Raw genomic sequence first — 22,554 nt, 5'->3', positions numbered from 1 at the left:
AAGTTTTAAATTTTCCTGGTGTCATAGTAGTCCATAGTCTCCCTTAAATCCTTTTTTTGAAAATTTTCAACATAGTTCCTAGTGGGGTGGGCTTACTTTGTGCCTCTCCCATGTTTCCTCTAGACAAAACATCACGCCCACCACAAAACAAAGAACGGGTAAAAAGGGGACACACACACTTTTGTAGTTTACACCAAACCAAAATCAAAACCAAAATCAGAGTATCCAGAAATCCAAGCCAGATCAAAACCAAAACCAAAATATCAAGCAATCCAAGTCAAGTCAAAAACAAAAACCAAAGTGCCGGTACAGGCACACCGTGGGTGGTCAGGCCACGCTTCCACGCAAATGGAGTGGGCAAGTTCCCAAGACCGATCCTGTCAAGCAATTCAAACCAAGTCAAAACCAAAACCAAAGTGCCGATAAAGGCACACCGTGGGTGATCAGGCCACGCTTCCACTCAAATGGAGTGGGCAAGTTCCTAAGACCAATCCTATCAAGCAATTCAAACCAAGTCAAAACCAAAACCAAAGTACCGATAAAGGCACGACATGGGGGATCAGGGCACGCTTCCACTCAAACGGAGCGGGCAAGTTTCAAAGACTAGTCTTACCAAGTTTTAGATGTCCAGACTCCAAGTGCCCATTCCTTCCTGGTGTTCAGCCACTGCATTGATCCTCCACGGGGGCCTGCCACACACTGCTCTGGCGAGGCGTCCCACCGGGGCAAATGCCTACCCGGGAGCGCTCTCAGGATCGGCTCAGGATGGGCGTCGCTCAGGCTGGTCGGAGTTCCCCGCAGGGATATTCCACAGGGCAGGCTTAAGCCGCCTAAAGAGCTGCTTTGACCATCCACCGTTCACCTCGCTTCCCAGTCAGGGAACCAAGAAATGTAGCAGGACGAGCGGCAGACAAAACTCCCCAGACACCGAGTTAAAGAAGGAAGGGGTTTATTCGGCCGGGGGCATCGGCAAGACTCCTGTCTCAAGAGCCGAGCTCCCTGAGTGAGCAATTCCTGTCCCTTTTAAGGGCTCACAACTCTAAGGGGGTGCCTGTGAGAGGGTCGTGATTGATTGGGCAAGCAGTGGGTATGTGACTGGAGGCTGCATGCACCGGTAATTAGATCGGAACAAAACAGGATAGGGATTTTCACAGTGCATTTCTCTACAATGTCTGTAGCCTATAGATAACAGAACCAATTAGGTTGGGGTCGATCTTTAACTACCAGGCCCAGGGTGCAGCACCAGGCTGTCTGCCTGTGGATTTCATTTCTGCCTTTTAGTTTTTACTTCTTCTTTCTTTGGAGGCAGAAATTGGGCATAAGACAATATGAGGGGTGGTCTCCTCCCTTAATTAATTAATTAATTTATTTATTTTTGAGACGGAGTCTCAGTCTGCTGCCCAGGCTAGAGTGTAGTGGCATGATCTCAGCTCACCATAACCTCCACCTCCTGGGTTCAAGCGATTCTCCTGCCTCAGTCTCCTGAGTAACTGGGATTACAGGCACGCGCTGCCATGCCTGGCTAATTTTTGTATTTTTAGTGGAGATGGGGTTTCACCACATTGGCCAAGATACTCTCGATCTCTTGACCTTGTGATCTGCCCGCCTTGACCTCCCAAAGTGCTGGGATTATAGGCACGTGCCACCGCGCCCGACTGGGAAAGCTTTTTAAAGAGTGAGTAGTAACACTCAGAAAGGTGCTTCCTTCCGAGACTCCTAGACTCTGGTAACAGTAGCCTCTGGCAATGTGTGGCTGTTTAACCAAAATTGAATAAAATTTAAAATTCAGTTCCTCAGTTGCACTAGCAATGTTTCCAGCGCTCAATAGCTGCATATGGCTAGTGGCTACTATATTGGATGACACAAACTCGCACCATTTCCATCATCGCAGGAAGTTCTTTTGGACTGTGTTGCTCTAAAGCATTTGAGTTTTGTCCTGGGAGTACCACTTTGCAGAGCAGGTGTTGACACAGTGTTGGCTGAAATGGCCCTTCCTCCCTTGCCCATGAATGGTCTGATGGAATAAGGTGCTGAAATGCTTGCTGATGTTCTTGCAAATCAAGTGTTGGGAGCTCACTGGGTCTCATTTCTCTCTTCTGCCGACAGTGTTGGAGAGCTGGCTGGACTACACTGGGGAACTGGAGCCCCCTGAGCCACTGGCCAGGCTTCCGCAGCTCAAGCATTGTATCAAGCAGCTGCTGACGGACCTGGGCAAGGTGCAGCAGATCGCCCTCTGCTGCTCAACATGAAACTGGGCACCCAAAACTCATGGGAGCACAATCCTGGGGCACCTGCAGGAGGAGCTTCGCATATTTAAATAAATAAACCTAGCATGCTGAATGCACGTGACACCGACTGACTTCAGGGATCTGGGCCAGGAGTGTGATGGACATTGGACAAAGAGGCCATTTTGGCTGTGGGAGGACACTCTGATCTCGAAGCCTACCATAAAGGTAGCAAATAGACTCGGGATTCCCTTCTTCTGTGCACATCATTGAATGAAGGGAGTCTTTTTGCACAAACTTCACTTGAAATCGTGCCACTGATGATAAATGGAATGAGAGCCAAAAAAGTTTAGTTGGAGACAGTTGTAAATTCAATTTGCAGTTTATTTAATTGACTTTTCTGTCAGGTTTGGGCACATGCCACCTCCCTGGTTTCTTCCTGGCATGGTGTTTGGGCAGCAGGCATCATTTTCCTTTTCTAGCTTCATGGGAATGTTGTGAGCTCACCACGCTGTGGAGGTTGGAAAGGAGCAGAGTCTTGGCTGCCCTGCTTTCTCCTTAGGACTCTTCACTTTTCTCACCACATCTCTTGCATGACTTCATGGTACTGGGGACAAGTTTGTATGCTTTCACCCCAGAGCTGGCTGTGTTATGGCTTTTGTAGCAGAGCCCATACAGCCTATGGAAGAACTAGAATCTCACAGTAATAAAAATCTAGGAGGAATTCCAAACTGAAGCAGGCAGGGTCTGGAACCCAAAGGACAGCATTTTCTACCCATTTCTTAATATTGACAGCTTCCCCGTTCTATTTAATGTCCAAAAATGTTTCCCAAAATTTCAAACTCTTTCACTGTAAAGATTTGTTACAAAGAATGTGGTTTGGGGAATTACCTTATTTTATATTGTTGTAAACAAACTTCAAATTATACATGTGCCGCTTTTCTCCTTCCTGAAGGGTATGTTCAGTAGTCAGCGTTTTCAGAATTGTTTTGTTACTATACTTTAACATTTTAAATTTCCTGTTTGTATTATTTTGTGAGATCAAGGTGATTATGCTGCTTAAGGTCCAGGTACAACCTATTTGTACCTTTTGAGACAATATTTGTGTTACTTTTGCAGGTTACGGTTCCACATGTAATTGCTATATTTTGTTTTGTTTTTCCTTACTAGGCAAAGTTAAAATGTTCCATGCTTTGAGGAGTGACCCATTTCACTACTTCGTTTTCTTATCACTAAAGGCAAAAATCAAAGCACAGTTGTCCATTAACTCTTATAAGTTAATTATGGGTTTATGAGTCTGTAATGTTATATGCTGCAAACATTTACTATGTAAACGTGAAGTAGCCAGTAATATCTCAATAGTAGTAACAGTATCTTTAGCGACCTTTGGAATAGTTAAGCACAGGTCATTGTGGACATGAATTCAGGCCTCTGTACTAAAATCTATTTCAGGGAATGTTCTGTCTAGTGATTTGCTCACCATTTGATATATAATGAATTATAGGACAAGTATAAACTGATCTGCTATAGCTGATCCATCAGAGAGAATACATGTGGCTATAACATCTATAACTGACGATTCCTCTACAAGAGGCTGTTTCTCACTGCTAACGTTGGTATTTCTGGCGTGGGAAGAAATGCACAGGCGTGCATGGCATGTATGTTCAGACAGCTGCACTGTAAGAGTTCTGTTATGCAGTCTGAAAAGGGAAGAAGCAGGATGGCTTTCTGTAGCCACAACTGTGAGGTATGATGATTGTTGTATTATTAGATTACTGATATTTCTTTTCTGAAAATACATTTGAGTTTTAATCACATCTGTGGAAGCTGTAACTTTTAAGGTAGTCAATTTCATGTCTTGTTCAACAATGGAAGCAGAAACTGAATTGCCCTAATTTTGCCGACTGGCCATTATTGGGTTTATTGTTTAAGTTTTTGCTAAAGGAAGTAATCCCATTTCATTCATTGTGACTTTTGTTCTTAGGGAAGCAGAGAAGATTCCCCAAGTTATTGTAACCTCAGTGTGCTTCCCTAATTTAAAGCCATGTTGAGGGGCTCCATTCCCAATTCCTGGGTCAAGGTGAATTAACCCTAAGTTGGAGCACTGGAAACCGTTATTTGCAAACATTGCTGTTACCATTTAGAAATATGTGCACTACCAGCCGGGTGCGGTGGCTCACGCCTGTAATCCCAGCACTTTGGGAGGCTGAGGCGGGTGGATCACCTGAGGTCAGGAGTTTGAGACCAGCCTGGCCAACAGGGTGAAACCCCTTCTCTACTAAACATACAAAAATTAGCCAGGCGTGGTGGCGGGCGCCTGTAATCTCAGCTACTCGGGAGGCTGAAGCAGGAGAACTGCTGGAACCTGGGAGGCAGAGGTTGCAGTGAGCCGCCGAGATCGTGCCTTTGCACTCCAGCCCGGGTGACAACTACAAGACTCCGTCTCAAAAAAAAAAAAAAAAGAAAAAGAAAAAAAAGAAGTATGTGCACTACCTAAGTTTTGTCTTTTGAGAAAAACTATCCACCTATAAAAAATTACCTTGACAAAAATAGTTCCGCTTTGACTAATCATTTTGTTTCTTTAAGTGGTAAGTATATGCAAGGTGGATCCTTGATGAGCCAACATTGCACTGTGGATACATACCTATGTTTACGCGCTATTAAAACAGAAGGCGCTGTATATAGAAATGTTGCTTTGAAGCAATATTTGCAAAACACGCAAACTTCTGTATCTGTATTTGGAAAAAATAAAACAGGTTCTTGTTGCTACGTTTTAGTTACATATTGTTTCAGTTACATATTGTTGAGTTACAGTCATGCATCACATAATATTTCTGTCAACCATGGACCCCATACACAGGGTGGTCCCATAAGATTATAATGGAGCTGAAAAATTCCTATCACTTAGTGATGTCCTGATGGTCGTACTACATAGGCCTCGGCTAATGTGTGGATTTGTCTTAGTGTTTAACAAAAATCTAAAAAGTAAAATATATATTAAAAAATTAAACTAGAAGAAAACTCATAGAATAAGGATATAAAGAAAATATATTTGTATAGTTGTACCATGTGTGTAAACACAAAGTGTTATTACAGAAGTCAAAGTTAAAATTTAAAAGCTTACAAAGTAAAAAAGTTGGTCAGGCAGGGTGCCTCAGATCTATAATCCTACCACTTAGGGAGGCTGAGGCTGGAGACCCTGTCTCTAAATAAAAGGCTGGGTGCTGTCACTCATGCTTGTAACCCCAGCACTTTGGGAGGCCAAGGTGGCCAGATCGCCTGTGGTCAGGAGTTCAAGACTGGCCTGGCCAACATGGCAAAACCCCATCTCTACTAAGAATACAAAAATTAGCATGGTGGCACATGCCTGTAGTCCCAGCTACTCGGGAGGCTGAGGTAGGAGAATCGCTTGAACCCGGGAGGAGGGGGTTGCAGTGAGCCAAGATCCTACCACTGCACTCCAGCCTGGGCAACAGAGTGAAACTCTGTCTCAACAAAATGAAAAACAAAAACAAAAAGTTATCACGAACTAAGGCTAATTTATTATTGAAGAAAGAAAGTTTAAAAAAATCAGTTTAGTAGTGACCAGCCTGGACAACATGGTGAAACCCCATCTCTACAAAAATTAGCTGGGCATGGTGGCAGGTGCCTGTATTCCTAGGTACTTGGGAGGCTGAGGCAGGAGGATCACCTGGGCCTGGGAGCCAGAAGTTACAGTGAACCTAGATTGTGCCTCTGTACTCCAGCCTGGGCAACAAAGTGAGATCCTGTCTCAAAAAAAAAAAAATTTAGTCAATGTGTTCAGTGTTTATATAAATTCTGGAGTAGCGTACAGTAACGTCCTAGATCTTCACATTCACTCATCACTTACCCAGCCAGAACAACGTCCAGACCCGCAATCTCTACATACATACATATATATATATATATATATATATATATATATATATATTTTTTTTTTTTTTTTTTTTTTTGAGACCGAGCCTCACCTGTTGCCTAGACTGGTGTGCAATGGCGCAATCTCAGCTCACTGCAACCTTCGCCTCCCAGGTTCAAACAATTCTCCTGCCTCAGCCTCCCGAGTAGCTAGAATTACAGGTGCCCACAACCATGCCCAGCTAATTCTTGTATTTTTAGTAGGGACATGGTTTCACCATGATGGCCACGCTGGTCTCAAACTCCTGACCTTGTGATCTGCTCACCTCGGTCTCCCAAAGTGCTGGGATTACAGGTGTGAGCCACCACACCCAGCCTATTATATATTTTTACTGAAACTTTTCTATGTAGATGCACAAATACCATTGTTACAACTGCCTATAGTATTCAGTACAGTCACATGCTGTACAGGCTTGTAGCCTAGGAGCAGCAGGCTCTATCACAATGCCTAGGTGTGTATAAGTTATACCGTCTAGTTTACATAAGTGCACTCTATGAGGCTCACACAGTAAAACTGCCTAAGGGCTCATCTTTCAGAACGTATCCCCATTAAGGGACGCATGACTGTATAAAGTTCACCTTTTTTTTTTTTTTTTTTGAGATGGAGTTTCACTCTTGTTGCCCAGGCTGGAGTGCAATGGCACGATCACCGCTCACTGCAACCTCCGCCTCCCGGTTTCAAGCGATTCTGCCCCAGCCTCCCAAGTAGCTGGGATTATAGGCGTGCACCACCATGCTCAGCTAATTTTGTATTTTTAGTAGAGATGGGGGTTTCACCATGTTGTCAGGCTGGTCTCAAGCTCCTGACCTCAAGTGATCCGCCCGCCTCGGCCTCCCAAAGTGCTGGGATTACAGGCATGTGCCACTACACCCAGATAATTCTGTATTTTTAGTAGAGATGGGGGTTTCACTGTTGGTCAAGCTGGTCTCGAACTCCTGACCTCAAGTGATCTACCGCCTCTGCCTTCCACAATGCTGGGATTACAGGCGTGAGCCACTGCACTTGTCCTTCACCTATCCTTAATCTTCTTTAAACATTACCTTTTAAAGAAGCCTTTCTTACCTTCTAAACAACTATCTTTTTCCAGGGAGGCAGGTGCAAACTCTGCCAAGAAATCCCAAGAATGCAAAGATACTTCTCAATTTGTCTTTAATATTCAAAAGCAAAATGCCCCTCACCAACTTCCCAGCCCAGTCTCACTCATGCCTTCTGGTGTAAACTGCGGGCTGATTTTGATTGTTGAGAGCAGTGCAAGGAAGACAAGTCTGGCCTTCCTTATATTAACAAATGGCACTCACTGCAATAGGACCCATCTGGGACCAATCCAAGCTGTCCATGGACCCCAACTAGCTCCTTCCTGGTTGGGCAGAAGCCTCTGCAAACAGTAGGTTTAAGATTTCAGAACAGGTCCTCATTATTTGCCAAATTCTTTCTTTCCTTTGTAAACAGTTATGCTAGTTTAACCAAAAGGGAGCCTGCATTAAAATGAGTAGCTTCCGTAATGTAAATAATCCATTATTTCAACTAGTTCTGCTTAATTCCTACCACAGGCCTAAAATTTGGCAAGGAAGTTGAGCAAGTCTGGCGGCATAAGCCAGAGCTCACAGGAACTAGCCTATCTCTGTGAAGGTTTGCAGTAAACACTTCACATTAAAATGGCTCAGTAACTTGGACATTTTGGGAAGCCTGTACCCAAAGGGCAGGTGCAAGTTGGTGCTCATATTGGTATAGAGGTAGCCAGTCAAGTAAGCATTTAATAAAGCCAGCTATTTTGCGTGTAAGAAACCCAAGTGGGTCCTTGGGAGCTCAGGTGAAAAACTTCCCATATGTGGTAGAGGGGATAACCCAGTTTCAGACAACATCGAAAGATCCCACTATAGCCAACGAAGGCCTTATTGTTAGGGACTCCCAACTTCGTTTCGGCACCAGCCAGAAAGGCGGTGGTAAATAGGCTTGGTAAAATAAACCCAATAAAGAACGAATGAAAGAGACACACCAGACCACAGGCGCTGCCAAAACTCATTTTTCATTAACATGGAGTGGGCTCCTAGGCTCAGGTCTCCGGACCCGATCATGGCCCCAGTCTACACAGAGCGCCCGGCCCTGGCCGCCCGCAGTTCCACCGCTCAACCAGTGATGCGCACATCCGTGCGGCGACGGACCCGCCGGGCCCGAGCCGCCTCGGGCAGGATGGCGAGCAGCTGCTCTTGCACCAGCATCTCCACGATCTGCTCCTTGGTGCGGATGTCAGGCCGCAGCCACTGGCGGGACAGCTCCCGCAGCTGCCGGAAAGCCTCCCGGGGACCCGCCGCGTCCTGGTAGCGGAACTGCCGGAAACGCTGGCGGAACGTCTCGGGGCCGAGTCTAGAACCGGCGGGGCCTGGTGGGGAGCGCGTTTCGGCTTCGGCCTGAGGCGCGATGCTCATGGGTGCTGGCCCAAGGGGCAACTCCCGGGCCGCGGAGGCCGCAGCCCGGGGCGTAGGGATGGCTTCGGGGACCGCGGCGTTGGGGCTGGAGGGCTCCGGGGCAGGCGGTGAGGCCTTCGGCAGCGAGGAGCCCACAGAGTTAAGCTCAGGGTCTGAGCTCGAACCTGCTCCTTCCGGTTTCTCCGGTGGCACCGCCGCGGGACTCCCAGTGGCCCCCAAGATCGGCTCCGTCGCCGCCATAACTCCAGCTCCGGGCGTCACTCTTTGTCCGGTAGCTGTGGGCTCAGCACTGCGTCTGCGCGCGGGCGGGGTGAGCAGGGAGACGTTTCCGGTTAAAGGGCAGAGCTCGCGCCACCCTTGAGGGAGGCGGACTCGGGACCGGCCGAGAGTGCGCGGAGCTTACCTGCACCAGCGAAGCGGCTGCGGCAGCCGGAAACGAAAAGTCTCTGGCTTCTCTGCGTCCAGGTCGGCGCGCGAGCCCCCGGAAGCCGCTTGCGGGCTCTCGGAAGCGGCGCCCTCTAGCGTTCTCGAGTCGCATGAGGCGGCGGCTGCCCTCGGAGTGCAGGAGGGCGAGCGGCGCGTGGCTTGGGCTCCTTCCGAATGGTGGCGCCTCTGAGCGCAAGTTCGAGGAGGAGTCGGAGGAGGAGCCTGAATGTTTCGAGGTGAACTTTTAAGTCCTGGAACTTATTCTTGAGCCGCTTCGGTTTGCAGGTGACCTTTCCGTGCGGGCGCCCCTCCTAATTGACCCTGATGGGCTGTAACTGTGACGGCCCCTCCTTCAGGAATGATTAGGGTGACAGCTGGCCGGGGCTTGTCCCGGTGGCGCCCGGCCTGTGACCCGAACAGGGGAGCGGGACGGCGGTCGTTCTCTCGGGAAGGGCCCGGCTGGAGAAAGTCCTCTCGCTTGGTCAAACTAGGAGGGCGATAGCACCCGCCTTACTGCGAGGATGACAAACTACAACACACCGTCTGGCGCGAAGGAAATGCTCGAGAACTCTTTGCTATTGTTATTTTTCGCGTGTCCTCCGAAACCAAGGGAAGGGAGGCTCTGTAGGTTCTGTTAACTTCAGGATTTAATAAGTGAATTGTAAATGCATTGCCCTTTATGGTGGCCGCTGGCCGCCTGAGTTGACTGAGCTCTTGCAACGGAGCTAGTTGATAACCCTCGAAATATAGCGAATTGAGATGTGCTATATTGTAAAATACGGGACTTAATACGAGAAAACTAATGTAAAATATCTCAATACTTTTTAATACTGATTACATGTTGTAATATGTTTTGCATATACTGGGTCAAATAAAATGTTATTAATTTCACCTGTGTTTTTACTTTTTAAATGCAGCTACTAAAAGACATTTAAATTGCATGTGCGGTTTACTTTATATTTCTGTTGAGCAGCCTTGGGTTAGAGGATTGGAGTGAGGCTGCCTTTTGCCTTGGTGGAATCCCCTTTGATGGTACCCACCTCAGAGTTGCTGGGAGAATTAAATAAGTTAAGCCCTTGGAGAGAAAGGGCTTTTAAGAAGTTTGCTTTTGTTTTTATTAGGTAAACTGCTTGCTATCTCTGAGCTACCGTTTTCTTAACAGTAAAATGTGGATGTAATAGAACTTACCTCTCAGAGGTCATTGAGAATTCAGTGAGATGATGCAGGTAAAAAGCATGTGGCCCTGACAGCCCTCGGCCAGGTGGTTTTCTGTCTGATAGCTGACTCACAAATAGTTGTTGTTGCTTTTTTCTTTTTTTTTGAGACTGAGTCCTCCACCTACCGGGTTCAAGTGATTCTCCTGCCTCAGCCTCCCGAGTAGCTGGGATTACAGGCGCCCACCACCACACCCGGCTAATATTTTGTATTTTTGGTAGAGATGGGGGTTCACCATGTTGGCCAGGCTGGTCTCGAACTCTTGACCTCAGGTGATTCACCCGCCTCAGCCTCCCAAAGTGCTGGGATTACAGGCGTGAGCCACCGCGCCTGGCCACAAATAGGGTTTGTATCCTTATTTTACAGAAGGGGAAACTGAGGCCCTGAAAGGACGGGGCCTCATATGAAAGGTTTTGTATGACACTTGTAGTCCTTTTGAGCTCTGTGCAGGATGGAGGAGCATGTTTAACAACCATTAACACGCCGTTAGCCCTGATACAAAACTTGTCCCTACCATAGGGTGTTTCCTTTGGATGGGTAGAAGTGGACCCTCATGAAATCATTTCCATAGCCTGAAAACCTTGAAAGTCATTGCAATGGGCCTTTAATGCTTTTTAGTTGCTGACATGTGAAAATTGGGAGATTTCACATGCAAATCTGGATTTCTGGTTTTTCCTGAAAAAAATGGAAGAGCTGGCCACACTGGACCCAAATTCCTGCCAGTCAACAATCAACTGACACTGAGTAGAGACGACTTCCTTTAGACAAGATACTCTGTCCCATTTGGTCTCAATCTCCACCATTCCCTATGGTTCTCTGAAATAGAATGCTGATATTTTTCTCTATTTTCTATTCAGAGGTGAGAAAGCAGGGCCCTAGTGTTTGTTATGCCTACTGGCTTCAAACCTGGACTTCTGTCTGGCCCCTTGGTAGTTGGGTTTGCTGCATAGAGTGACCAACAGTGCTATTCCCTGTGTGGCAACAGGCACTCAGCTTCCAGGGCTAAAGGAGCACACTAAACCCTTCTGTGGAGGCAAGAGGTGCTAGAAGTCTTCACTGGGGAGGGGACTTCAAGCTGAGACGCAAGAAGAAAATGGGTGGGGCTCAGGGACATTCCAGGTAGAAGGTACTGCCTGTACAAAGGTACATAGTGAGTAGGAGCAAAACTGTAGAAACTGCAGGCTACATGGGAAGGTGGTTGCGATCTGGAGAAGGGGTGAGAGAGGTTGGAATACTGCTGGAGGTTAAATCATTAATGTCCTAGAATTCCATGTTTAAAATTTAGTTCTTCTCATGAAAGGGAATGAACTTTTGTGGCACCTGGAATATCATGAAATGTTATGTTAGATCTCTAGTTTATTTCTTCCATCCCTATTAAAATCGTGAATTATTAGAGAAGGAGGGACCTGAGAGATCTATTAGAATCATTGAATGTTAGACTGGAAGGGGCCTTAGAAATTGAATTTTAAAATCCAGCCCTTTATGGGCCGGTAAGCCTGCTTTAAAGTGATTCAGCAGTAAATAATAAATAATGTGGAGGGAATAAATGAAACAAGATTGGCTCAGTAGTTGGCCAGGTGCAGTGGCTCATGGCTGCAATCCCAGCACTTTGGGAGGCCTAGGCAGGCGGATCACCTGAGCTCAGGAGTTCAAGACCAGCCTGGGCAACATGATGAAACCCCGTCTCTACTAAAAATACAAAAAATTAGCCAGGCTTGGTGGCTCATGCCTGTAATCTCAGCACTTTGGAAGGCTGAGGTGGGCGGATCACTTGAAAGATTGGCAATATGTACACTCTACTTTTGTATATGCTTGAAAATGTCCATGATAAAAGTTAAAACATTCAGATTCCCAGAGTCTAAAAAAAAAAAAATGTAATGCTTCTTCTTCAAAAAGGGATGCAGTTATCTACTTTCATGTGAGTTACATATATCCTTGAACCCTCCCAGGGGTCCCAGATTAAGTTAAAAATATACATTTATATTTCATTCTTTTGAATTTTGCAGATTGAGAGGCCAAGATGCCAGAAGATGGATTGGTCCAAAATAAGAAAGCTAGTAAGTGATTCCATGAGGACAGAAATCGTTTGACTTTTAGCCCAAATTCTTATCTTATTACGCCTTTTTATCCCTAGATTGGGTGTTCACTTGGGAAGGGATCATAACTCATTCATCTCATATCACTTAGCTTCCAATACAAGGCCTGACTCCTAGCCAGCCTCAGTGTTGGTTAAAGGAAAGAGGACAAATGTGGATTGCAGACTATCTCTGGGAAGGCAGAGCTCTCATATGAGTCCCAGACTCTTTCAGAGACCTCAGGCCTTGTGATGGCACTTTGTTGTTGAGGGTTGTGGAAAAGAAGCTTGGATACTTATTTTCTTCTTTATCAGAGCCGTCATACTGGAGAATACGTCTTTTAAAAAGCTTTTTATTGGCCAAGCACAGTGGTTCACGCCTGTAATCCCAGCACTTTGGGAGGCCAAGGCAGGTGGATCACGAGGTCAGGAGTTTGAGACCAGCCTGGCCAATATAGTGAAATCCCATCTCTACTAAAAATACAAAAAATTAGCTGTGCGTGGTGGTGGGTTCCTATAATCCTAGCTACTTTGGAGGCTGAGGCAGGAGACTCACTTGAACCCGGGAGGCAGAGGTTGCAGTGAGCTGAGATCACGCCACTACACTCCAGCCCGGGTGACAGTGTGAGACTCCATCTCAAAAAAATAATAAGTTTTTTATTTGGAAATAATTATAGATTCATAGAAGGTTGCAAAAATAGTTCAGAGAGGTTTCATGTACCCTTCACTCAGTTTTCCCTAATGGTAACATCTTGCATAGCTATAGTACAATATCAAAACCAGGAAATTGACATTGGTACAATCCACAGACTTTATTCACATTTTCCCAGTTTTACATACATGCATTTGTGTGTGTATGTGTGTGTGTAGGTCTGTGCAATTTTATCTTGTGTGGATTCATGCAACTACTACCACAATAGCTAGAACTGTCTGATCACCACAAAAATCCCTCGTGCTGTCTCTCTAGAATTGCATCCATTCATCTTCCCTTCCCCTGTCCCTAACCACAGGCAACCACTGATCTATTCTCCATGCCTGTAACTCTTGTTATTTCAAAAATACATACTTGGAATCATATAGTGTGTAATCATTTGGGCTTGGCTCTTTCCACTTGGCACAATTCCCTGGAGATTCACCCAAGTGGTTGCTTGTGTCAATAGTTTGTCCTTTTGGCCGGGCGCGGTGGCTCAAGCCTGTAATTCCAGCACTTTGGGAGGCCGAGACGGGCGGATCACGAGGTCAGGAGATCGAGACCATCCTGGCTAACCCGGTGAAACCCCGTCTCTACTAAAAAAAATACAAAAAAAAAACTAGCCGGGTGAGGTGGCGGGCGCCTGTAGTCCCAGCTACTCGGGAGGCTGAGCCAGGAGAATGGCGTGAATCTGGGAGGCGGAGCTTGCAGTGAGCCGAGATCCGGCCACTGCACTCCAGCCTGGGCGACAGAGCAAGACTCCGTCTCAAAAAAAAAAAAAAATAGTTTGTCCTTTTTATTGCTGAGTAGTAATCCATGGTATAGATGTACCATGGTATATTTAACCATCCATTGAAGGACATTTGGGTTGTTTCCACCTTTGAGCTGTTACAAATAGAACTGCTATGAGTTATTTTATGACGTGGCCTTGGGTAATCATCTTTCTAAGCCTGGAAATAGTAACTACCACACAGGATGGCTCTGAATAGTCGATGAGGAGAAATATATGTAAGGGAACTGGTGCAGGGTTTGGCACAGAGTATATACTTAGTAATTTTTTTAAAACGATGGTTATGAAGAGATAATACTTCCTTGAATGTGTAAGTTCTAGTATGTAGTATTTTTAAAAGGCATAGGCGTTGATATTATTATTCCTGTATTAGCTGTTCTCACGCTGCTAATAAAGACATACCCAAGACTGGGTAATTTATAAAGGAAAGAGGTTTAATGAACTCACAGCTCCACATGGCTAGGGAGGCCTCACAATCATGGCGGAAGACAAGGAGGAGCAAGTCACATCTTACATGGATGGCGGCAGGCAGAGAGAACGAGAACAAAGTGAAAGAGGTTTCCCCTTATAAAACCGTCAGATCTTGTGAGACTTATTCACTACCATGAAAACAGTATGGGGGAACTGCCCCCATGACTGAGTTATCTTCCACTGGGTCCTTCCCACAACGCGTGGGAATTATGAGAGCTACAATTCAAGATGAGATTTGGGTTCGGATACAGCCAAACCGTGTCAGTTAGTCATTCTTGAACATCTGTGTATGTGTGATACTTTATTTACAGATGAGAAATTAAGGTCTAGAGAGATTAATTAACTTTCCTAGGTTCAGCCAGTCCATGGCAAGATTGGCATTCAAACCCACGTTTAACATAGACAGTAGGAACCATGGAAGGACTTAAAGCAGGGGAGGGATGTGATCAGATTTGTGTTTTAGGAAACTTAGTCTGGATGCACTGTAAATAATATTGCTTTATTGCTGAACACTTAGAGTATTTCTGATTTTTCATTAAAATAATGATAATCATATAGTGCTTAAAGCTTTTTCTGATTTCGAATTATAAGTGTCTATTACTATCAAATCTATTTGGTTTCTGAGTTTGAAAAAGAAGCATTCTGATAGCAAGAGTTTAGATGGTAAGGGATACTAGTACTTCCTTAAGCTATAATCCCAATAGAGGACTGATTGAAATATTTTGCTACATATTGCCACCTTTGTTTCTATAAACATGTGTTTGATTCATAGAACCTTAGGACAAACCCTTTAGTTCACAGATTGGCAAACTAAAGTTCAGAAAGTAGAAGTACTAGCCAGGGTAGAATCCAGGGCCCAGCAAAGAATGAGAGTTGTAGTTGCTCTATATCCTCACCAGCACTTAGTATTTCATTTGACAGAGTCTGTCACCCAGGCTCAATGTCATTAGTTATTCAGAAAATTCAGTGCAGTGTTGCAATCCTAGCTCACTGCAGCTTCAAACTCCTGGGTTCAAACTGTCCTGCCTCAGCTTCATGAGTAGCTGGGACGACAGGCACGTGCCACCATGCCTCACTAATTATTTTTTGTGTGTGTTTGTTTTGTAGATACAGGGTCTCGCTATGTTGCCCTGGCTGGCCTCAAACTGCTGGGCCCAAACAATCCTCCTGCCTTAGCCACCCAAAGTGCTGGGATTACAGGTGTGAGCCACTGTGCCTGGCCCTACCTCTCACTTTCTCTGTCTCTATACTGCCATATGCCTTTTCCCTTCCCTTCTCTTCCCTTCTCTTCCCTTCTCCTCCCTTCTCCTCCCTTCTCCTCCCTTCTCTTCCCTTTTCTTCCCTCCTCTTCCCTCCTCTTCCCTCCTATCCTCTCCTCTCCTCTTACCTCCCCTCCCTTCCCCTTCCCCCCTCCCCTCTCTTCTCCTCCTCTCCATCCCCCTCCCCTCCCCTCCCCTTTTTCTTTCCTCTTGCTCTGTCACCCAGCTGGAGTGTGGTGGCGTGATCTTGGTTCACTGCAACCTCTGCCTGCCAGGTTCAAGCTATTCTCTTGCCTCAGCCTCTGGAGTAGGTGGGATTACAGGCGCCTGCCACCATACCTGGTTAATTTTTTGTATTTTTAGTAGAGACGGATTTTCACCATGTTGGCCAGGCTTGTCTCAAACTCCTGACCTCAGGTGATCCACCTGCCTCAGCCTCTCAAAATGCTGGGATTACAGACATGAGCCACCATGCCCGGCCTCTTGGCTCTTTTTAAATCATTCCCAACTCCTTCATTTGCTTTTTGCAGTCCTATCTTCTGTTCTCAGCAAGGCTAGCTTTTTGATGTTTCTGGAATGACCTTCCCTTCTGAGATGGTTATTTTTAAAATCCCTTCTTTCCTGAGCTCTGCCAGTGTCTTCTTTGGCTGTCTTGAGTGTCTTTTCTTTGAACAATTACATCTTTGCTTTGATCTCTTGTTTTAAAATTCATTAAGCCTTTTGACTTCTTTGTTCATGATTATCATCTGTTTAATGTTAGCTTTTTTTTCTTTTTCTTTTTTCTTTTTTTTTTTGGTGATTGTCTTTCATCTGCTGTTTGTTTTTCCTGTTTCCTGCCTCCCTCTCCTGCTTTTTTCGGTAACATATTTGTATAAGTCTGGTGCTATTTCTTTTTTACTATAACTCCCCTTTAGATGAAGTGAGTTCTTCTGAACCAGCTACTTGTGGGATTGTGTGTGGAGAAAGGACTAGAGTAGAATTCCAGGCTGGCAGGAATTCTCTTGGCTTCATAGTGAAGCTCCTTCTGACAGGGTTTTGTGTGAGTATGTGAATTGGTTTAGCCCTTTCCTCTTCCGATCAGTTGGAGCTTGGCAGCTGCGGGGCTATAAAAATGGAACATCTGTGTGTTTCCCTGGTCACCCCACTCCCCTACTTCTCCTTGGTGCCAGTGGGACCAGAGAGGCTCCCAGAGCCAGCCGGTCCATCACCATCCCAATGTTCTACTGAAGGTGTGGTAAGTTGTGCCCTCAAGGTGCAGCCCCCTTTTTTGGAGAACTTTGAGTTTTGCCAGCTCTCCCTGAGGCCTGCAGCCATAGCGTTCTCTACTGGCATTAACCTTCTGGATCTTCTCAGCACCCCTCATTGCCACACAGGCTGATGTGATAGCTTGCAACTCTCAGCACCGTCACCCGTCACCCTCTGGCCCCTGGAGTGCTCAACCCAGAAAGGCTGGGAAGTTAATGCCTCCAGGAGCAGCTCTCAAGTGGACACTTCTGAGGCATGCTTCCTGCAGTCTTACTAGGGTCCCCAGGACATTGGAGCCCCACTGGCCCACAGGGGTGACGTGTTCTTGCACCTCTGTCAAAAAATAAAAATTTATGGAAGAGCCTATGATTATTCTCCTTAGCTGTGTTAACATAATGAATTATGTTTCTATAATTAACCATCTTTGCACTCCGGAATGATGTGTTATTTTTACAGGTACTACTGAATTCTATTTGCTTATATTTTAAGATTTTAAAAACAATATTTATAAATGAGATGAATCTGTAGCTTTCTGTTTTTGTGTAACCTCTATTAGGTTTCAGTGTCAGTATTCTCACTTCATTACAATAATTTGGTAGTTTTCCTTCTTTTTAGGCTCTGGAACAGTTGAAGAAACATTGAGATTATTTGGAGTTGCCTATAAAACCTTTAGGACCTGGTGCTTTTTTCTTTTTAGGTGGTGGTGGTGGTGAGAGACCTCTTTTACAGCTTCTCTACTTCTACAACAATTAGTCTATTTAGGCTGGACATGGTGGCTCACAGCTATAATCCCAGCACTTTGAGAGGCTGAAGTGGAAGGACTGCTTGAGCCCAGGAGTTCAAGACCAACCTGGGCAACATAGTGAGACCAGATCTCTACAAATTAAAAAATTAGTTAGTCATGGTGGTGCACACCTGTGGTCCCAACTACTTGGGAGGCTGAGGTGGGAGGATCACCTGAGTCTGGGGAGGTAGAGGCTGCAGTGAGCTGTGATCATGCCACTGCACTCTGGCCTAGGGGATAGAGTGAGACCTTGTCTCCAAAGTATAAAAAAAAAAAAAAAAGGGAAAGAAAATCAGAAAATTAGTCTACTTAAATGGTTTCGGTAGGTCACGGTGGCTCATGTCCCTTGACCTCGGGAGGCCAAGGTGGGCGGATCACTTGAGGTCAGGAGTTGGAGACCATCCTGGCCAACATGGTGAAACCCTGTCTTTACTAAAAATACAAAAATTAGACAGGCACGATGGTGGGTGCCTATAATCCCAGCTACTCAGGAGGCTGACACAGGAGAATCGCTTGAACCCGGGAGGCAGAGGTTGCGGTGAGCCAGGATCGTGCCACTGCACTCCAGCCTGAGCAACAGAGAGAGAGACTGTCTCAAAAATAAATAAATAAATATGTAAATAGTTTCTATTGGGGTCACTTTGGTAAATTATTTTTTCCTAAAAGATTATTCATAAAAATCTAGTATTTAAGTTTAAAAGACTAATTCAAATTCCTAAAAAAAAAAACCTCAGTTGAAACATGTCAGTAGGCTAGCTATGGCCTGTGAACTGCCATTTTGCAACCACTAGATAGAGAATTTTCGACCTGAAAGAGGCCCCGTGGATCCTATACTGGGGGTTGCAAACAGGTAACATGCCTGGCAGACGACTGACTTGTGTGAGGTGAAGACTTTAGTGAATTAGAGAGCCAATACCTCAACTAAAGACAAGCAAGTTAATTTTAAACAATATTTAAACCAAAACACTATGCAGGTCAAATAAAACTGTCTGCAAGTTCACTTGGCACATCACGTGCCATAGCTCGTTTGTGGCCTCTGCCAGCCCAGCCTCCTTCCTCATAACCACACCTCCCGAACATCTCACATTTTAGCTATGTCTCAGGCTCCCCAAACAGACCCTGCCCTTTCTTCGTGTATCTTTTTTTTTTTTTTTTTTTTGAGATGGAGTTTTGCTCTTGTTGCCCAGGCTGGGGTGCAATGGCGTGATCTCGGCTCACCACAACTTCTGCCTCCTGGGTTCAAGCCATTCTCCTGCCTCAGCCTCCCGACTAACTGGGACTATAGGCATGCACCACCATGCCCGGCTAATTTTTTATTTTTAGTAGAGATGTTCTCCATGTTGGTTAGGTTGGTCTCAAACTCCCAACCATGGAGTCTATCTCTGTCACCCAGGCTGGAATGCAGTGGCTCCATCTTGGCTCACTGCAACCTCTGCCTCCCAGGTTCAAGCGATTCTCCTGCCTCAGCCTCCCAAGTGGCTGGGACTACAGGCACCCACCACCACGCCTGGCTAATTTTTTTGTTTGTATTTTTGTAGAGACGGGGTTTCACCATGTTGGCCAGGATGGTCTCGATCTCCTGACCTCGTGATCCACCCGCCTCAGCCTCCCAAAGTGCTGGGATTACAGGCGTGAGCCATCGTGCCTGACCACCTCTTGATATATCTTTTTTTTTTTTTTTTTTTTTTTAAAGATGGAGATTCGCTCTGTCTCCAGGCTGGAGTGCAGTGCCACAGTCTCGGCTCACTGCAACCTCTGCCTCCCAGGTTCAAGAAACTCTCCTGCCTCAGCCTCCCAAGTAGCTAGGACTAGAGGTGCCCACTACCAAGCCCAGCTAATTTTTGTATTTTTAGTAGAGACGGGGTTTCATCATGTTGGCCAGGCTGGTCTCAATCTCTTGACCTTGTGATCTTCCCGCTTTGGTCTCCCAAAGTTCTGGGATTACAGACGTGAGCCACCGCTCCTGGCCTCATATATCTTTCATAGCTTTATTATAGCAAGACTTTCTCTGAGGATTTTACTTCCCCGCCATATTGTGAACTCCTGGTAAGCAGGGACCATGTCTTACTCACCTTCGTATGCTTTATAAACATTTGTTGTATAGCTTTTATAATCAGCAAAACAATAAGAATTTTTTTTTTTTAAGATGGAGTCTTGCCCTGTCGCCCAGGCTGGAGTGCAGTGGCCGGATCTTAGCTCACTGCAAGCTCCGCCTCCCGGGTTCACGCCATTCTCCCGCCTCAGCCTCCCAAGTAGCTGGGACTACAGGTGCCCGCCACCACGCCCGGCTAGTTTTTTGTATTTTTAGTAGAGACGGGGTTTCACCATGTTAGCCAGGATAGTCTCAATCTCCTGACCTTGTGATCCACCCGCCTCGGCCTCCCAAAGTGCTGGGATTACAGGCTTGAGCCACCGCGCCCGGCCTTTTTTTTTTTTTTTTTTTTTTTTTTTTTTTTTTTTTTTTGAGATGGAGTTCTCACTCTGTCACCTAGGCTTGAGTGCAATGGCGCAATCTCTCACCTAGGCTTGAGTGCAATGGCTCGCTGCAACCTCCGCCTCCCAGGCTCAGATGATGCTCCCGCCTCAGCCTCCTGAGTAGCTGGGATTATAGGTGCATGCCCCCACACGGGGCTAGTTTTTGTATTTTTAGTAGAGACGGGGTTTCACCATGTTGGCCCGGCTGGCCTTGAACTCATGACCTCAGGCGATCCACCCGCATCAGCCTCTCAAAGTGTTGGAATTACAGGTGTGAGCCACCGTGCTTGACCGAATCTTCTCATCTTGAAAATAAATTGTTTGCCAGGCGCGGTGGCTCAAGCCTGTAATCCCAGCACTTTGGGAGGCTGAGACGGGCGGATCACTAGGTCAGGAGATCGAGACCATCCTGGCTAACACGGCGAAACCCCGTCTCTACTAAAAAATACAAAAAACTAGCCGGGTGAGGTGGTGGGCGCCTGTGGTCCCAGCTACTCCGGAGGCTGAGGCAGGAGAATGGTGTAAACCCGGGAGGCGGAGCTTGCAGTGAGCTGAGATCTGGCCACTGCACTCCAGCCTGGGTGACAGAGCCAGACTCAGTCTCAAAAAAAAAAAAGAAAAGAAAAGAAATTGTTTGTGGAATTGAATCGAACTCCATTTTATACATTATGAAAATAAGGCCCCAAGTAGTTAAGTGACTTCCCTAAGATCACATAGGAATAGGACCAGTGCTCTTTTTGGCATTCTACCCTGTAATAGTTCGTTATAAAATCAGGAACTGTAATATAAATGAAACTTTCTTAATTTCTAGAACTGACTTTAATGCCTGACTCTGAATCCCCAGCCTGCCTCCTTGCAGATAATTTAATTTAGGATGTCTTCAGGTAAATTGAGATCCAATCCAGTAATTTTGAGTGGATATAATTTCAGGCTTATTGATTCATCTTGGGCCCGTTCAAAGCTCTCCAAACTTCCTGCCTCTTCTTCCCCAAAGCTGATCTAATTCCTAGAGAAATTGTACAGCCACAGCTGGCAAGGGGTGAGGTTGGCAGTAACCATTTTCAGAGTCTCATCAGGTCTTAACTGGCATCATCTGAGGCCTCTTGTGAGCCTGGATACTTTCCTTGTCACTCTTGGATCCTCAGGCAGTTCAGAGGACTGATGGGACACCCCTCCTGCCTATAGCCATCTCCTGCCATCTCTCTTGCCTTCTCCAGGCCCAGTTGTTTCTTTCAGAAGCCCCCTAAACTTTTGAAGGGGATCCTCTTATATTTCCTTCCTTAAAACTAGGTCTGCAGTGGGGGAGGCAAAAACTCCATACCTCATCTCTCTCTCTCTTTTTCTAAAACTTTCTCTTCTTTCTCTCTCTAAATTCTTTACCTCTTTTCTGCCCCTTCTCACCTCTGTGTGTGATTACTGCCCCACCCCAAGAGTGGCCTTTGTCTTTCTTCTCAGTTGACCAGCTGTCTTTGCTGCACTCAGTGCCTTTCTGTCTACCTATCAGTTGGAGGTGGGTTGACAGATACACCCCACGGGATAGGAATGGCAGAGCAGGTGATGCTGGAAATCAAGAGTTTTCAGGCCGGGCGCAGTGGCTCACGCCTGTAATCCCAGCACTTTGGGAGGTCAAGGCAGGTGGATCACGAGGTCGGGAGATCGAGACCATCCTGGCTAACACGGTGAAACCCCGTCTCTACTAAAAATACAAAAAAAAATTAGCTGGGTGTGGTGGCAGGCGCCTGTAGTCCCAGCTACTCGGGAGGCTGAGGCAGGAGGATGGTGTGAACCCATGAGGCAGAGCTTGCAGTAAGCTGAGATCGCGCCACTGCACTCCAGCCTGGGCAACAGAGCGAGACGCCATCTCAAAAACTAATTTAAAAAAAAAAAAGAAATCACAGTTTTCTACTGAGGATCCTGGTGAAAGAGCAAACTGAGATACTTAATTGTCATCTTTAATAGAAAAAACCGCTTTAGAGCCTATATTTTTCTGTACCTTTAGAAAGACCCCAGAGATTTGAGTTCTAGTCACCAAATTCCATTCAATATTTGATACTTGATTTGGGTGAGGTCTTCTGTTTTGCTGAGTTTTTTTAATTGTCCTGATTTAACCAGACTTATGGGGCAGTGCTTTGCACTCACATTCCAGGGCCTCCAAGTTGTAAGTCTCAGAGTGGTCCCTGGCCTAAGGTGCTGGATGGATGAACCTACTCCCAGCCTAGAAGCCTCCCACTGTAACCAAGTACACCCATTTTTCTATGAGATAGAGAATGAGGTATCTTTTTAAATCAACTTTTTCCTCTTCTTTCTTTTCATCTTTTTCTTCTGTTCCCCACTTCCTACTTAGCTGATTAGAAATGCAGTTATAACCTTTTACTTTCCCTTCACCAGACACTCCTACAGGGCAAGTGTATCTGTGTGCTTACTTAAAAGCTCCAGAGTAGAAACCTCTCCCACCAGATTGCCTTGAGAGACAATAGTCAATTTACAAACAAAAGTATGCCTGCCAGGAAACTCTACCCCACCTGGAGAGTATCTC

The 22,554-nt window shown here is 45.9% G+C and overlaps 3 protein-coding genes across 5 annotated transcripts in view; 2 read left to right on the top strand and 1 right to left on the bottom strand.

The window, feature by feature from the left end:
- Positions 1-4,994, top strand: part of PHF20 (PHD finger protein 20) — a 187,682-nt gene extending 182,688 nt beyond the window's left edge. For both annotated transcript variants that reach the window (XM_050807023.1, XM_050807022.1), the window contains one exon: positions 2,107-4,994. In XM_050807023.1, coding sequence (XP_050662980.1) covers positions 2,107-2,249 — 143 coding nt within the window. In that variant the 3' untranslated portion in view covers positions 2,250-4,994. The remainder of the gene's footprint in view (positions 1-2,106) is intronic.
- A 3,173-nt stretch (positions 4,995-8,167) lies between these two features.
- SCAND1 (SCAN domain containing 1) lies at positions 8,168-9,126 on the bottom strand. Its single transcript, XM_050807302.1, is given in 3 exon segments — positions 8,168-8,883; positions 8,992-9,029; positions 9,031-9,126. Coding segments are annotated over 3 exon segments (729 nt in total). The 3' UTR covers positions 8,168-8,288.
- The window catches only part of CNBD2 (cyclic nucleotide binding domain containing 2), a 76,311-nt gene continuing 62,881 nt past the window's right edge, over positions 9,125-22,554 (top strand). The window contains exons 1-2 of one of the 2 annotated variants that reach the window (XM_050807109.1): positions 9,125-9,250; positions 12,236-12,286. In XM_050807109.1, coding sequence (XP_050663066.1) covers positions 9,125-9,250; positions 12,236-12,286 — 177 coding nt within the window. Of the gene's footprint in view, positions 9,300-12,235; positions 12,287-22,554 lie in introns of both variants that reach the window. The other variant, XM_050807108.1, reaches the window with a different exon arrangement.

This window comes from Macaca thibetana, chromosome 10 (genome assembly GCF_024542745.1).
Source record: "Macaca thibetana thibetana isolate TM-01 chromosome 10, ASM2454274v1, whole genome shotgun sequence".
Classification (NCBI taxonomy): Eukaryota; Metazoa; Chordata; class Mammalia; order Primates; family Cercopithecidae; genus Macaca; species Macaca thibetana.
This window is presented reverse-complemented; position numbering and strand designations above follow the sequence as displayed.